Raw genomic sequence first — 16,300 nt, forward strand, 5'->3', positions numbered from 1 at the left:
CAGATGGCAGGTTGAGGATGGGTCCAGGCCCCGCTGGCATCTCCCCCCTCCCTACAGACGGACCTGACCTTCGTGGGCTGCGTGGGCATGCTGGACCCTCCGAGGCCCGAGGTGGCTGCCTGCATCGCACGCTGCCACCAGGCAGGCATCCGTGTGGTCATGATCACAGGGGACAACAAAGCCACAGCCGTGGCCATCTGCCGCCGGCTTGGCATCTTCGAGGACACAGAGGACGTGGGGGGCAAGGCCTACACGGGCCGCGAATTCGATGACCTCAGCCCCGAGCAGCAGCGCCACTCCTGCCGCACGGCCCGCTGCTTTGCCCGGGTGGAGCCCGCCCACAAGTCCCGCATTGTGGAGAACCTGCAGTCCTTTAATGAGATCACTGCCATGGTGAGGCCACAAGCTGGAAGCCTGGAGGAGGTGACGGGCTGGGATATGGTGGGAAGCACTGACCACAGGGCTTAGAAAGAGCAACTGGCCAACCCCTGCCTCTGCTTCATTCTTATTTTTCCCAACATCTTATTTCAAAAAACTTCAAGCCCAGAGAGAAATTGAAATGATTTTTATAGTGAATGCCTGTAAATATCTGCCATCTAGAGTCTATAAATAGTATAGGTTTATTTGCTTTATCACATACCTGTCTACCCATCTTTAATCCATCTTTTCTTAATGCTTCAGACTCAGTTGTAGACATCAGTACACTTTGCCCTTGCACAGGAGAGGGAACTTTACCATCAACCCATGAGGTCCCTTTATGAACCCTCTCCATCCGGCCCCCAGCCACAACTCGCAATCTCTGCTCTGATTTTTTTTTTTTCATCTTGGATTATTTTGCCTCTCGTGGATTTTCACATGAGTGGGATCATACAGCATTTGCTGTTTGTGTCTGGCTTTTTTGCTTTGCGGTTTATCCATGTTGCTGAGGGATTCAGTACCATGCTTTTTCGCTTCTTTTTCAGTGGCATTACACTGTGTAATACCAGTCTCTTCACCCCTTCACCTCTGGATGAACACTTGGTTTGGTCTCAGTTTTTGTTCTGTCTCATTCTTGATTGCTGACCTTTTCATCAACACTGATCTTATTCTTAACCTTGATCTCACTCCCCCCTGTCTTGACCTCAGTTTATAATCTTGACCTCCAGCCTGTCCCAGTCCTTTACATTGACCTCAATCCTTATATATGGCTCAGTCTTGACCTGATAATGATCTGGGCACCAATCTTGACTTGACTACAACTGTAAACTTGTTCTTGGCCCTTATTTTTGACTTTCACACTGACTTGGTCCCTGATCTCAACCTTAAACATCTTGAACTGATCCTTTACTCAATTCAACCTTGATACGGGTTCCAGTCTTGACCTGGACCCTGATCTGATCCCTGACGTTGACCCCCCCCCAATCTATTACTTTATGTGGGCCTCAATTTTGATCTGGCCTTCAATCTTGACCTTGACATCAACTCTAACTTCTGCCATGACATCATTCCTGAGAGGAACCATAGACTTGACTTATCTCTCCCTTAATCTAGTTTTTTTATCTTGAACATGAGTCCATTCTTGACCCTGTCTTTCACCTTGGCTCCAACCTTCACCTTAACTACAACCCCTCACTGACCCTTGATCTGGGCCATGACCTTCACCTCATTCCTGACTTGACCTTAACTTTGTCCTTCACCTCAGTTTCATTTTCTACCCCACATCCCACCTTGATTTCATCCTTGCCCTCAGTGTGACTCGCCTTCTTCCCGTCCTCACCTCACCATCTTCTCTGACCTTAAACTTGACCTTCTTCTCAATTTCGTCCTTGTCCGCACTTCCTGCCCTGTCCTTAGCCTCAGCCCCAGATCAGTTTCTAGGCTCATGACCTCACCATTGGTTCCGTTCAGCTGTCTGCTTCCCCAGGGACAAGCCCTAAACTTGGCGACAGGCTGAGTGGAGGGGAGTCAAGCGGGTGGCAGGGAAGTTTCTCAGGCGTGAACCCCCCTAACCTGGCCCTCAGACAGGAGACGGAGTGAATGATGCCCCAGCCCTGAAGAAAGCAGAGATCGGCATTGCCATGGGCTCTGGCACGGCCGTGGCCAAGTCAGCGGCGGAGATGGTACTCTCAGACGACAACTTTGCCTCCATCGTGGCTGCAGTAGAGGAGGGCCGGGCCATCTACAGCAACATGAAGCAATTCATCCGCTACCTCATCTCCTCCAACGTTGGCGAGGTTGTCTGGTGAGGCCCTGTGTTCCATCCTCCCAGCCCTCTGGACCAGCTGTGGATCCCCAGGACAGGGAATATACCTGGTCTGGGATGAGGCGACAGGAAGAATGCCTGGTCCTGGGATGGGGCTGCAGGAATGACGGGACCCATGTCCTGCCCTGGAAGACTGGGGCCTTCCAGAGTCCCACCTCAGGGTGGGCAGGAACGGGGACACCCCATCATTCTCCAGAACCCCTGATGTACCTTAGTCCCCAGGGTGGTGCTGGAGAAATCCCCTGGCATCCCTCCAGCCATGACCTTCTTCCCACTTTCAGAGTCCTGCAAGATGGGAGAACTCACCTCACCTTTGGGCAGTAATATGTCCGTGTGTGTGTGTGTGCACATAGGGTGTGTGCCTGAGTGAGAGGCGTGTGTACACGTGTGCATGTGACTTCCTGTTCATCTTTGGGCATGAGTAGAAGCACTGAGGATTTGTGCCCGCATGTAATCGTGTACGCACTTCGGTTCACATGTGAGTGATGCCTGTGGCGAATGGTGAGCGCACGTTTTCCTGGCCATGTAAGAATTATGCTTCTGTGCACGTCGGGGCAAGCGTGTCGATGTTTGCTTGTGTTTTGTGGGATTGTGTGTCCTGCACTAGGTTTTTTTGCACACATCTGTGAACAAATGTGTATCTGCTCAGGCACGCACTGTCCACATGTGTGTGTCTGTGTGTGTGTCTTAAAGAGAACTTGTGCCCTGTCCTCAATGGGAGAGGCCTAAAGGGCGGGTCTATCCAGGCCCCAGAGCTGGGACTGGGGGTTCAGGCCCAGCGTGAACAGAGTGTATGCACCCACTTCTCACTCATGTGCACACATCAGAGCTAGCAAAGGGAGGTGGGGCTGCTACAGAGACAGTGGGTGGCACTCTGGGCCTAGGGTGTGAGTAGCAGCTGGACCTTCCATTTGCTGGGGGCTCAAGCCCATGACTCTGGTTCCAGCATCTTCCTCACAGCCATTCTGGGCCTGCCCGAAGCCCTGATCCCTGTGCAGCTCCTCTGGGTGAACCTGGTGACCGATGGCCTACCTGCCACAGCCCTGGGCTTCAACCCACCAGACCTGGACATTATGGAGAAACGGCCCCGAAACCCTCGAGAGGCCCTCATCAGTGGCTGGCTACTCTTCCGATATCTGGCTATTGGAGGTGAGTGGGGCCCCAGCTTTCATAGGGATTCCTGGAGTTTCCTAAAACCCTTGTATTAGTTATACTTACAAACTCCAGACCAGTAGGACTCAGCCTGGCTTATGTTAAGAGAAACTGTATGTGGACTCATGTAACTGAAAAGACTAGGTATGCTTCAGACATGGCTGGATCCAGCCCTCAGACTATCATTGGCATATTTTAGCTCTGCCTGAGCTTCATTCTCAAGCAGGTGCCCCTTGGGGTGGCAGGATGGTTGCCAGAGCTCCGGCCCTCGGACTTGCCCCATTATAATCCCGAATAAAGCAGAAGAAAGAGTCTTATCCTATTACTCCTGTAGAAATAGCATAAAATTCTCAGGCCTGTTCTCCACTCATGTTGGGTCACCTGCTTATCTCCTTGCCAATCACTGTGGCCAGGGATGGAGCAGATGCTGACTGCCCATCAGGGCCACTGCTGACCCCGAGGGTAGGTGCTACGCACTCAAGGGAGAGAGTGGTTCCCTGACAGAGATTCAGCGAATTATTGGGAAAGGGAAACAGATGCCAGAAAACCACAGGCGTCCGCTATAGCCGGTTTCTTCCCGCCCTCCCCACAGTGTATGTCGGCCTGGCCACAGTGGCTGCCGCCACCTGGTGGTTCCTGTATGATGCCGAGGGACCGCAGGTCACCTTCTACCAGCTGGTAAGCAAGGGATGGCCAGGGAGCCCACTGGGGTCATCTGAGAGGTAGAACTTGCAGCCCATGTTGTTGTTGGAGTTCCAGGAGAGAGGGAATCCAGAACCCCACGGGTGGCCAGTGGCTGTCCCTCCCCACCCCTGCACACCTATAGACACCCACCACTTAAGGAAACAAGCTCAGAAGCCTTGAGACAGCAGCACAGCCCCTGAGCCAGAGAAGATGCTGCTCACTCCCCGTTTCATTCAGTTACAGGGGGCCTCAGGGCTTCACTGCCTGGAAGCCTCACCTTTATTGGGAAACTTCCCAAACATTGAGGGCTCAGTGATAGGAGCACCTGAATGGTGGAACTTTTGGCAGAGGGTCAGACTGAAGTGATCAATCGTGGAGGGAAGGAATCTGCCAGGCTTTTATAGCCAACCTGTCTCTTGGGGAAAGGACCCATTGACCTCTTGAAGTCCCCTGGCTGGCAGTTGCACACCACAGGCCTGGCTTAGTTCAGCCTAGCTCTGAAAACAAGCAAGGAGACGCCACCTCCATCCTGACCTCAACTGCTGTCTGTCCGTCTGTCCCTCTGTCTGAGCAGCCAACGCATCTCCTTTGCTTGAAAGAAACTTCGCAGCAATTCTGGCCAGGCCAGTTATGGGTTGCCGGTTTAAAGGAGAGAGCTGCCTGGATGTAGACTTTCCTTCCTCTGGTGTGCTTGCCTTTCTGTTTTCCTGTAGACAGAAGAGCTCAAGAGAGGGACCCTGACTTCCTGCCCCCGTCCTGGGTGTGTCAGGGAAATGCAGTCTTTCCCACCCCCCGGGGGCAGTGTGAGGGCTCTTTCCGGGGTTCACAGCTCGGTGGAGGCAGCTGGGGGTGCTTTCTTTCTCCCACCAGCCCTCAAGCACACAGGTCTCCCCTCCTGGCAGCAGTGCAGAGCCTGGGCCCAGACCCCATCCCAAAGGCTGGTGGCCCTCAGCCCTCGGCAGATGGATCAGACACCTGCCCCTGCAGCTCCTTTGGGGGCGGCAGGTGGAGAGTGGGGGTGTGCTGACCATCCTGCTACAGCCTTTCTCCTGTCCCATCACTATCACCATCCTTTGTGCTATGAACCCCAAATTTCCAGGGACCTCCCCCCATATCAACCTTCTGAGCAGTCCCATATAGCCAGCTGCATACCTCCTATGGGATATCCCACAGTCCCAGTGCACTCACCAAGGCCACAGTCAAAATCAGTTGCCTTTTTGCAAACAATTCCCTCTTCTGCCATCTGCATCTCAGTTCCACCTCCTCCCTGGTCACCCCAGCCAGACCCTTGGAGTCCTGCTAGACACACATCCCATACCCACCACCAGTCAGTCCTCGGTCCCCCTGGGGCCCCCTTCACAACTGTCCTCAGGTCATTCCATTTCTCATTTATCCACTTGGTCAAGAAGCAGCTGTTAGGCCTGACTGGGCCAGGAACAAATTGCTAGAGCAATGGTGGTGACTGAGTGGCAGAGTGTCTGCAGAGAGTGTCCCGTCTGGTGGGGGAGAGAGCCAGGGAAATGGGCGGTCACGTTTTAGGGTGAGCAGTGCTTCCGCAGAGAAAAGGCAGGAGGCTGTGGAACTTGGAGGTGGTCAAGAGTTAGACCTAAAGTAGAACTCTCAGCTGCAGGTGTTGGAATTTCAGGAGAGGTGCCTGGAGCCTCGCTAGCATTCCTGGAGGAATGCTGAATAAAGGCAAGAGAGTAGATCCTGGATCCCAGTTGCCCAGGTTCACACCCTGGTTCTATGACACACGAGCTGTGTGATTTGGAATAGGCGACTTAACCTCTCTGTTCATTTCTCCACCCATATAAAATGGGTAATAGACCCTGCCTCATAGGGCTATCCAGACGATTACCTGAGTCAGTATGTATAACGTGCCTAACCCAACACCTGGCACGTGGTAAGAGCTATGTAAATGTTAATGAAACCCAGAGGGAGGCTCGCAGGTGAAGGTGAATGGCGAATAGGAAATAGCCAGGGAGGCCAAGGGAAGGAGTAGGGAGAACAGTAGCTTCACCCAAAGAAACAGGCCTGCCACCCCCCAGGGGAGGGGTGCTCACGATGAAACTGTGAGGCAGAAGTTCCAGCCCCTGAGCACCTTCTAATGAACAATGCTGGAGGCCACACTGCGGCCCCTGATCCAGGCACAATGCAGGTGCTCACTGCTGAAACCCAGAAGGTCGGAACTGGGCAGGGTGTTTTTGTTTTTGTATGGCTGTGATGGGGCTTTGTTGGTGTGTGTGGGCTTTCCCTAGTTGCGGTGAGCAGGGGTTACTCTTCATTGCAACGCATGGGCTTCTCATTGCCTTGGCTTCTCTTTTTGTGGAGCACAGGCTCTAGGGCACATGGAATTCAGTTGTTCAGGACTTAGTTGCTCTGTGGCAGTTGGAATCTTCCAGGGATTGAACCTGTGTCCCCCTTCATTGGCAGGCGGATTCTTACCCACTCTGCCAGCAGGGAAGTTCTGGGATGTTTATCTATTGAAACACCTCCATGTGATCCTATTCTCAGTGTCTTCCCTGGGCATGGGCATGGGGATGCAAGCACACATGGGCCCAAATGGGAGGTGTGTGCATGGCATTTGCGTGTACACGTTTGAGCAAAGTCCTTACCGTTAAGATCTGGAGGTGAGGCCTGACGGTGGTGACACAGCCCGAAAGAACATTTGTCCTCTTGGTCACTTGGGTGGTTTCAAAGTTTAGGACATTTTCTCTGCCCTGTGATCAGTGCCAAATAAAACTGTGCACTTGTCCCAAATACTGGAGCTTGGTTTTTTTTTTTTTTGGAGAAATTCCCTCTGTTGATTTAAATAAGACTCTCCCTCTCTTTGTCAAGAGAGAAGTCTAGCCAAGCCATGGTCTTTTATCATTTTGCATCGTGCATGAGAGAGGAAAGAACCAGCAGTCTCTTCGGGCTGACGAAGTCGCTCTATCCACTTTTATGCCATGTGGGGAATGAGGGATGGGTTTCCTGGGCAGGAGGTCAGGCCGCCGATCATTTTACAGATTTCTCTTTGAGGCTTATTTTCGCAACACGTGGCCCCCATTTCTAAACTTTAATCTTAAAAGGATCACTGTTTCAGAGGAGATTCCAGGGGCCAGATGTTGGAGAACAGAGCTGTGTAATGGTTGTGAATGTTCATGTGAATTCCCATGGTGCGGAAGAGAACGAGACGGAATTCTCACGAGTGGCCTCAGTTCAGTATCTTGTTACAGCAGCTTCTGAGAGCAAGGTTCATGGGCAGGAAGAAGACTCCCCTGGGGCCGCAGGGGCAAGCGCCACCTCCCTTATCGAGTCCTGGGAGCTGCTTGTTCATTGTGGAGAAGCTGTGTAGCAAGCTTGCACCTGACCATGCATGTGTTAGGCCTTGTTATGAGCGAAGGGCAGGTCTGGTAGAGCTCGATTTCAGTGGCAGAAATGAAGAGAGGTGTGAATGGAATCTTATTTAATAAGGTGTGAATGGAATCTTATTTAATAATCATGACTAGGGCCCCAGTAGCCTCATCTTCTGGGCTTCCGAGGTGGCACTCGTGATCAAGAACCTGCCTGCCAATATAGCAGACATGAGACTTGCGTTTGATCCCTGGGTCAGGAAGATACCCTGAAGGAGGGCATGGCAACCCATTCCAGTATCCTTGCCTGGAAAACCCCATGGACAGAGGAGCCTGGCTCCTACAGTCCACAGAGTCGCGTCGCAAAGAGTTGGACATGACTGAATCGACTTAGCACGCACGCTCACAGCCTCATCTTCTATCAGCCAAAGGTGGATTCTATTCAAGTATAATTCTGCTGATCGATTTTCATATGCATTTACTTATTTGGTGTTAGTCACTCAGTCGTGTCCAACTCTTTGCGACCCCATGGACTGTAGCCCGCCAGGCTTCTCTGTCCATGGGGTTTTCCAGGCAAGAATACTGGAGTAGGTTGTCATTTCCTTCTCCAGGGGATCTTCCCAACCCAGGAATCGAACCCGGGTCTCCTGCATTGCAGGCAGATTCTTTACTCTCTGAGCCACTGGGGAAGCCCAACTTATTTGGTGACTTCAGTTAATCACTGCCTCCCCCAACCCCTGCACCTCTGATACTCAGGCCCTCACCCTCTGAGTCCAGGGCCCCCTGCCATCCTCCCCAGCCTAATACCAGCTGCTCTCCCCTTTTCTGACCACAGCCCCACCCCAGAACATCTTGCCCTTCTCCCTGGCACAGTGCAGCCTCGGTCCCCATCCTGGGTGAGCGAGCACCCCTCCCTGGGTCCTCTCCACAGCAGCACTGGCTGTACTGTGTCCCCAGATGTGAGCTGAGGGTGAGCGGGGGAAGGGAGGCTTCCCTCTTCCCATGCCCTGGTCCCGCCTCTGACCACTCTTCTTTCTGCCTGCACCCCATCTCACCTGGGCGCCCCCAGAGGAACTTCCTGAAGTGCTCCGAGGACAACCCGCTCTTTGACGGCATTGACTGCGAGGTCTTTGAGTCACGCTTCCCCACGACCATGGCTTTGTCTGTGCTGGTGACCATTGAGATGTGCAATGCCCTGAACAGGTGCGCTGGCAGAGGGGCCTGGAGCGGGGGCTGAGGGTCAGTAGGGGCCCAGGAGTGGCATTGGAGGTGTCCATAGTTACAGTTTGAGGGTCAGAAGGGTCCAGAGGAGGATTCTGAGAGCCAGTGGGGGCTAGAATTGGGATCCAGAGGATCAAGGGAGACATGGTTGATGTCTGAGGAAATAGAAGGGCCAGGATTAGGTCTGAGGGTCAGAGAAAGGGGGTCCGAGCCCCAGGACTGGCCCCTGGGGGCTGAGTGGGCAATAGCCACACACCACTTCTGGCTGCATTCCCAGAAGCACTCCGGATTTTGAAGGACAACGCTAAAACAGACCAGCTCCTCCCTGCACCTCACTTGGGGGATGGGTGGGGGACCAGAGCGGGGCCTGCCCACATCCTGGTCTGAGGTGAGTGCCCCGTGTGCCCTCAACAGCGTCTCGGAGAACCAGTCACTGCTGCGGATGCCACCCTGGCTGAACCCCTGGCTGCTGGCGGCCGTGGCCATGTCCATGGCCCTGCACTTCCTCATTCTGCTTGTGCCGCCCCTGCCTGTGAGTCGCTGCCCAGCCCTGCTCCCCTCCTCCAGCTCCTGGGTCACAGGGCCCTAATTCTCCTCTGAGGCTGGGTCTTTCCAGGGCCTCTTTGTGGTGGAGACTGCTGGGGGCTGTAATGGGGGAGAGGTCTGATGGTGCTCAGTGACCGCAGGGACCTGGATCCTGCCCAGCCAGATGTGTCCCCCACTTCAGGACATCCCCGCCCCAGACTTGGGGAACAGAACAGGTGGAGGGGAAGGAAAAAATAGAAAAAAAAAAAAGAGGTCCCCCAAGGCTGGGGCAGGAGGAAAGACGATGCGCTTTCCCGATGCAGAATCCCTCCCACTTCCCACCGGGACAGGACTTGGTCCTGCGGGTGAGGGCCGGGGAGGAGAGGAGACCACGTGGACACAGATCTGGAGGCGGGACGGGGACATCTTAGACGGGCTCGTGAAGAGTCCACTGTAGCCGGGGGGATGTGAAGCGGTGGATCTGGGGGGCTCTGGGCACTCCTTCCTTTAACCGAGACGCCCCCATCCCAGCTCATCTTCCAAGTGACCCCACTGAACGGGCGCCAGTGGGTGGCGGTGCTCCAGATATCGCTGCCTGTCATCCTGCTCGACGAGGCTTTCAAGTACCTCTCCCGGAAGCACGTGGACGGTGAGTGGAGGCCCCAGACCCCCCCACCGGCTCGCCTCCAGCCCACCTCCCCACCTGCCTCCGCCCCCAGTCTGCAGTGGGTGTCAGCAGGGTCTTGCGCTGCCGGGGCCGGGGCCCTGGGCTCAGCGGGTGGCCGACAGGAGCACCGATCAGGACCGGACCACTTCGCTCTCTTCGCTTGCTGCCAGCCGTGCCCAGTCCAGCCTGCTGTGCCCTCCTCTGGGTCTTCCCCTCTGACTTCTCTGAGCTGAGCCTGTCGCAACGCAGGCACTCTCAGGACGGCCTCCCAGACACAGACTGGGCAGCCGCTGACTGCCTCCTCTGGGACCCCAGACCACACTGGGTCGGCCTCCTTGGCATCACCTTGTGGGTGGGTGAAAGGGGCATTTTCTGAGTTCCCACCTCTGGGTCTGTATGATCTCGGGCACAGAGGGCAGAAGGGCAGGGTGGGGGCCAGTGTGTGGAGGGGCGGGCCAGGGCATGCTGTCCGTCTCTGCCCACCTCTGCCAGGGGCCCAGAGAGCAGGCATCTCTGAACCTCCTGAGGGCAGGGAGGCGGGATCGTTCTTACTCTCTGAACTGCCCAGAGAGGGAGGAAGCCGGGGTGAGAAACTCCCTCTTCCTGGGACTTGGAGCCAAGGCCTTGGGTCTGTGGCCAGGCTGCTGGCCCATGTTAGGCCCAGAGATGACCGAGGCCTGCGGTGGAGCAGCTGGGTGGGTCCTTAAGGGCCACCTCTGGCAGGAATGTACCCGGGCCCAGGGAGGGGCTGCAGGGGGTGGGGAAGGGCTATAAATAGATCACTGGTCTGGCATTCCACAGGGGCCAAGGCAATCAATCGGCCCCCATCTCCCATGCTGGCCCGCCCTCCTGGGCACTGCAAATATTTTGTCTTATTGAAAAAGCCAAAACAAGTCAGCTTGCACTCCCTGGGGAAGCTGGCCCACCCCAAGTCTGTCCACAGGGTGACCAGACATGGTGGGGGGAAAGGGGGGCTCAGCCAAGGGGGACAGTGGAGCTGGTGGGAGTGGGAGCCAAAGTGAGGCTCAAACCCACGGGTGCGGGCAGGGGAGCCGGACGCAGCATTGTGCCTGCTGCGGGGTTCTTTCTGGCCCACCCTCTGGACGCTCGAGAATCCCATGGACCGAGGGGCCTGGCGGGCTATAGTCCATAGGGTCGCAAAGAGTCAGACACAACTGAAGCGACTGAGCATGCTGGACGCTCCGGGGGAAGTGAAGAGGGTACTGGCTCTGTCATCTAAAACTCTATCTTCGGGACCCCCAACTCTGACTGGAGCGCGGAGTTGGGGGTGGTCCACCCAGAAGGCTTGACCTTGGCCACACTCACCTCCACAGTCAGGCCTCCTGGGGGTGCGGGCAGCTCAGACAGCTTCATGTCTTCAAGAGCTTTCTTTGGGCAAGAGGGTCCACACATTTTCTCGAGAAAACTCCCAAGTGAGGACATTTCTCAGCCAAGGGGAGAAGCCTCTGTTTCCGGCACTGTTCCAGGGCTGGTTGCTGGATGATGGAGGATTCGGCCCAGGTTGGGGAGGGGAGGCCTCCCTGCAGGCCTCCAGCAGGACGGGACAGGGGAGGGAGCAGTCCCCGCCAGGCCAGGGTTGGGGTGGTTTATAGAAGAGGTGGGGTTTGAGCAAAGGTTTGAAAGGGGAGGATTGAACTTGGCGGAAAAGGAGCTGGGCTCTTTAGTGGGGCTGGGGCTCAGAGTGCAGGGTACAGGGGTGAGGCCAGAGTGGGACAGGGGCCTCGAATATCAAGGTAAGGACCCTGGACATTGTCCTCAGGGAAGTGGAAGCCACAGAAGGGTGGAGGCATAGGAAGAACTGGGATCACCATGGAGGGCAGATGGGAGACGAGGCTAGAGGTAGGGAGGCTGCTGGGGCCTGTAGAGCTGGTCTGGGAGGGGAGACACTGAGGCCCAGGGTGAGCTGGTCCCAGGCAATGCCTCCACCTCCACCAAAAACCTGAGATGTTGACTGTGGTCCTGGTGAGGCTTGGCTTGTGAGTGTGATGCTCTGCTGTCAGGAGTGGCGTGGGGCTGCAGGCTGGGCATCTGTGCCCACTTCAGAGAGATGGGGTGGAGTGTGCCTGCTGGCACCCAGACAGCTCTGCCCCGTGTGGCCGCAGTCCCTTGGGTCTCCTAAAGGCAGCCAGGGCGGGGATGAGACGGGAGACCCTGTTATGTTCCCAAGCCAGCCTGGCGGCCTTTTAGGGAAGTTTTGCAGAAGACTGATGCTCATGACTTCCCCACGATTTACAAGGAGTGTGTCCTGCAGAGGACTATTGGGGTTGCTGGGTCAGCCCCGGGGGGTTGTGGGGTGTCCTCTTGCCCCACTTCCTGGCTCTGCCCAGGTGCAGCTGAGCAGCTGTCAGGTGGAGGCCTGTGGGCTTCGCTGAGGGGGCCGGGAGGCCTGATGAGATTGAGTGTGGACCGATCTGGGAGGGTTCAAGATGCGAGGTGGGCCTAGGGTTTATTCTGATGGCTGTTAGGGAGCCATGGAAGGGCGCAGTGGGCTGGGTCTGTAGCATGATGCCAGGGGCAAGAGGGTGTTGGTGAGAGGCCTTGAGTCAGCAGAGGACGAGAGATGGGCGAGACGTCAGGGTGGCCTTGGTTCCCGGACCTCATCCTGGTGGTTGGTGGTTCACCAAAGTGGAAACCAAGAGGAGAAGGTGCATCAGATGCTCTGGGGGTGTTGATGGAATACCTGGGGTGAAGGAAGCCCCGGGGATGTCCAGAGGGATGTAGCAGGGCTGGGGGCTGACCGAGAGATGCTGTGGGAGAGTGGGGCTCTCCCGGGAGAAGAGGAGGCCGGAACAGGCCCAAAGGAGCCAGCCTGGATGTGTGCTCCCAAACGTACATCTTCACACGCTCTCGGGTTTTCTTCTAGAAGACAAGGACCAGAAGTGAGTGCGGGGAGCAGAGTGGAGTCCCCAGCGTGTACCTCAGAGTGACGGTGCCCAAGCTTTCACCTCCGCCCCCACCCCCACCCGCCTGCACACTCGCCTGCTTGCTCACCGGGCTCACCGCCAGGCCTGGCCTGGGGTCTCCGTTCCCACTCCCGCCTGCCTGGGGGCTCTGTGATTCAGGTCTCTGGGCTCTAGTCCAGGATCTGCAGCCTGCGAGGGGCCTGCCCGGAGGCTGGAGCTGGCCCGGAGCCCTCCTCCCCAGATCCTCAAGCACACACACTCACGCTCCCAGCACTTCCCTGCTTGGAGGCGGGGCATGCCCTTAGCGACCTGCAGGCGTGTCTACACTGATGGAGTTCTGGGAACCACTCTGATCTCACAGTTAGTGAGTGCCTGGTCTGGGGCCTGGTCGGCCCCAGGGTGAAGAGGGGACATCCGGACCCAGCCGTGCACACGAGGACAGACAGCCCCTTCCATTCCACTCCGCTTCCTCGGAACCGACTCACGAGGGCTTGAGCCTGTTTCTGTTTATCCATGCAGGGAGCTGAAGACTCACAGAGAGGGCACGGTGGGGGAGGGGGGCTGAGCAGGGATCCCCCTTTCCTGGGAAATGGCCAGCCTGCCCGCCTCAGCTCCAGACTCAGGGTTCTCTGTTCCGAGCAAACGAAACATGCCATCTCTGCGTTGCCTGCCCTACCAAGCAGAGGATGGAGTTGCCTTCTGTGTTCCTGCCGCCTGAGACCCGAGACCTCCTTGGGATCGCTGAACACTGTGCCCTGCCACCCAGCCCAGGGCTCCGCCATCTCCAACTCTGCATGGCCGGGTGGTCCTTGGCCTTAGTCTTTGCCCCTGCCCCCACCCCCAGCCCCGCACACCCATGAGCCAAAAGGGTGTCTGTCTAAGACACCTTAGACAGGTGTCATAGCTAAGAATGGCTGGTTATCAAGGGCACATTCCCTCCCTCTGTCCTTGCTGGAGGGACCCACGTGCACCTGCATCACCTCCCTGGAGGGAAGAGAGCGTTCGAGGGACACACATGTTTCTCTCCACTCATTTTTTGCCCCTCCGGCAAAGATTAGCTTGATACAGAAGAAGCAGTGAGCAATGACTGCGTCCTCGCCCCTCCTCGAGAGTGTACAGAGTGATTATTTTATATGTAAATCAAGACCCACATCCTGTCCTGGTCCCCAGAATCAAAAGCCCCCTCGGCCTGCCTTACAGACAAATGGGCTCAACATTCAGTGGCCTCTCCCCCTAGCCTTTGCCCTCCCTTCTCTTGAAAGTGAGAGAACCGAGTCTCCCTGTCTTTGTAGGGGAGGAGGGCGGTGCCGGGGGGCAGGGGCCTGTACCCACCTGCTGACCTGCAGTCTGCTACAGAAATAAAGGCCGGGTGTCTGGATCCGTGAGGGTCATCATTGTGTTTCCTGGGGAGGAAAGGCCAGGAGGGGTCCATGGGAAGCAGGACTGGGCCTGGAGCCTGAATATCAGGGGTCCCTTGTTCCCCACAGAGGTCACCCCAGCCCCAGCTGTTCCATGGGTCCTGACTCTCCCGCAGGTACTGTCTGTCTCTGGTCCTTACCAGCCCCACCCGAATGCATCCCCCCCAAGACTTCCTGAGGTTCACGCTGTCCAGGGGCCTCATGAGGCTGCTTGCCATGAACTGACTCGCCCAGACAGCCCTGCCCTCCGGGACCGGGGACTCTGGGAAGGAAAGAGCCAGGGTTCCCTGCCTCCCTCGTTTTCTCCTTTGAAAGGAGGGCTCACTGCCCTGGGATGGGGACTTGGGCCCTGCCCACAGGGCCAGAGGTGGGTCCAGCTCCATAACCAGTGGGCTTCACTGCAGAGTGAAAATGTGGAGCCTCTTGTTCAAAGATGAGGAGCTTCTTTTCTTTCTTTTTTTGATGTGGGCCATATCTAAAGTCTTCATTGAGTTTGCCACATATTGCTTCTGTTTTGCACTTTTTGGTTTTATGGCCCTGAGGCATGTGGATCTTAGCTCCCCGACCAGGGATCGAACCCACACCTCGCTCATTGGAAGGCGAAGTCTTAACCACTGGACTACCAGGAAAGTCTCCAAGAATTTCTTAGCAGTGGCCACAGAGCAAGAAACCACGCACGCAGTTCTTCTCCGAGTAAGAGGGCCCTGTGCAAAGCACGAATGGGGCATCCAGGAAGCTGGCCATGACCAGAGCAGGCAGTACCCAGCTTTAGGAGATGCCAGGTTTTGTCCAGGGGACAGGGTTTGACATACAGCTTGCAGCAGGATCTGGGAATGAACAGGTTTCCCCCTTGTACATGGTCCATCTCAGATCACAGAGCCTTTACATACACCTCATCTCGGGCGTCCTCAACCAGCTCTATGTGGTGGGCCAGGCAGGGCTCTGTCTGGCCTGATCATCTAATTGGCCCTCATCTTGACAGACAGGCAGTGAGTGGCCCTATGATGGGCCTGGGGGTCTGCTCAGGACACAGGCGGGCTCAGGGCTCCTGGCAGCCTCTGGGGCGCGTGGCCAAGCCTGCTGTGCCTCTGCCCCCGCCCCTCAGGCCTGCCCAAGTCCGGCCTTGTCCAGCACACGGCATGGAGCCTGATGGGCCAAGATGGGGCAGCCAAGGTAAACAGAGGTTTCCTACCTCACGGGCGCGGGCCCAGGAGGGAATTCCGGGGAAAGCCCCGGCATCCTTCACTCTGCATCAGGGATGGCAGCCACCAAAATACCCGTTGCTTCCCCCTGCTCCCTCCAGAGGCCAGGATTTTGTGCTTCTGTGCCCCCACACCCACTACACACCACATCTGGGAGGGAGGCCCACTGGGGCTGTGCTGGGAGAAGTGGAAGAGCAAACAGAAAATGAAGACGTGTCCACACAAAGACCTGAATCCAAGGGTCCACAGCAGCTGTATTCACCGTGGCCCCAAACTAAAACAACCCAGACATCCATCGACGGGGAAGGATAAACAAACTGTGGTGTGTCCAGGCAGTGGAACGGCAACACCCACTCCTCCCAGCAATAAAAATCAGCACGCCCATCTCTGCAACAGAATGCATGACGCTGAAAACCCTGGTGCTGAGGAAAAGAAATCAGAACCAAAACAGCCCATACTGAGCGACTCCAGCTCTGTGAAATTCTAGAAAAGGCAAAACAAATCTAGTAACAGAGCCACGGAGCTGGACTGGGAGCCGGGGAAGATTGACAGCAAAGGGGCAGGAGGAAGGTACAAGAGTGATGGACTGCAGGGGGTGGTGCGTTGCAGGCATTTGTCAAAATTCATCAAACTGTGACTAAAATGGGTATGTGTGATTGCATGTAAGGTAGCTCAGACAGTAAAGAATCCACCTGTAATGTAGGAAACCTGGGTTCCATCCCCATCGGGAAGATCCCCTGGAGGAGGGCGTGGCAATCCCCTCCAGTATTCTTGCCTGGAAAATCCCATGGACAGAGGAGCGTCTGGCTGCAGTCCATGGGTCACAAACAGCTGGACACAATCGAGCTACTGAACAACAAGAACAACAAATTTATACCCTAATGCAGTTTGATTTAGAAGAAAGAGAAAAGAGGTGGGGGCCAGAGTGAG

General features: G+C 56.0%; 1 protein-coding gene across 3 annotated transcripts in view; it reads left to right on the forward strand.

The window, feature by feature from the left end:
- The window catches only part of ATP2A3 (ATPase sarcoplasmic/endoplasmic reticulum Ca2+ transporting 3), a 34,416-nt gene extending 20,288 nt beyond the window's left edge, over positions 1-14,128 (forward strand). Inside the window, exons 14-22 of one of the 3 annotated variants that reach the window (XM_043477711.1) lie at positions 58-393; positions 2,001-2,221; positions 3,189-3,391; positions 3,987-4,072; positions 8,483-8,616; positions 9,049-9,166; positions 9,691-9,808; positions 10,061-10,151; positions 12,711-14,128. In XM_043477711.1, coding sequence (XP_043333646.1) covers positions 58-393; positions 2,001-2,221; positions 3,189-3,391; positions 3,987-4,072; positions 8,483-8,616; positions 9,049-9,166; positions 9,691-9,808; positions 10,061-10,151; positions 12,711-12,774 — 1,371 coding nt within the window. In that variant the 3' untranslated portion in view covers positions 12,775-14,128. The remainder of the gene's footprint in view (positions 1-57; positions 394-2,000; positions 2,222-3,188; positions 3,392-3,986; positions 4,073-8,482; positions 8,617-9,048; positions 9,167-9,690; positions 9,809-10,060; positions 10,152-12,710) is intronic. The other 2 variants (XM_043477696.1, XM_043477703.1) reach the window with 2 other exon arrangements.
- The last annotated feature ends 2,172 nt before the right edge of the window (positions 14,129-16,300 follow it).

The sequence above is a fragment of the Cervus canadensis genome, chromosome 1 (genome assembly GCF_019320065.1).
Source record: "Cervus canadensis isolate Bull #8, Minnesota chromosome 1, ASM1932006v1, whole genome shotgun sequence".
NCBI lineage: Eukaryota > Metazoa > Chordata > Mammalia > Artiodactyla > Cervidae > Cervus > Cervus canadensis.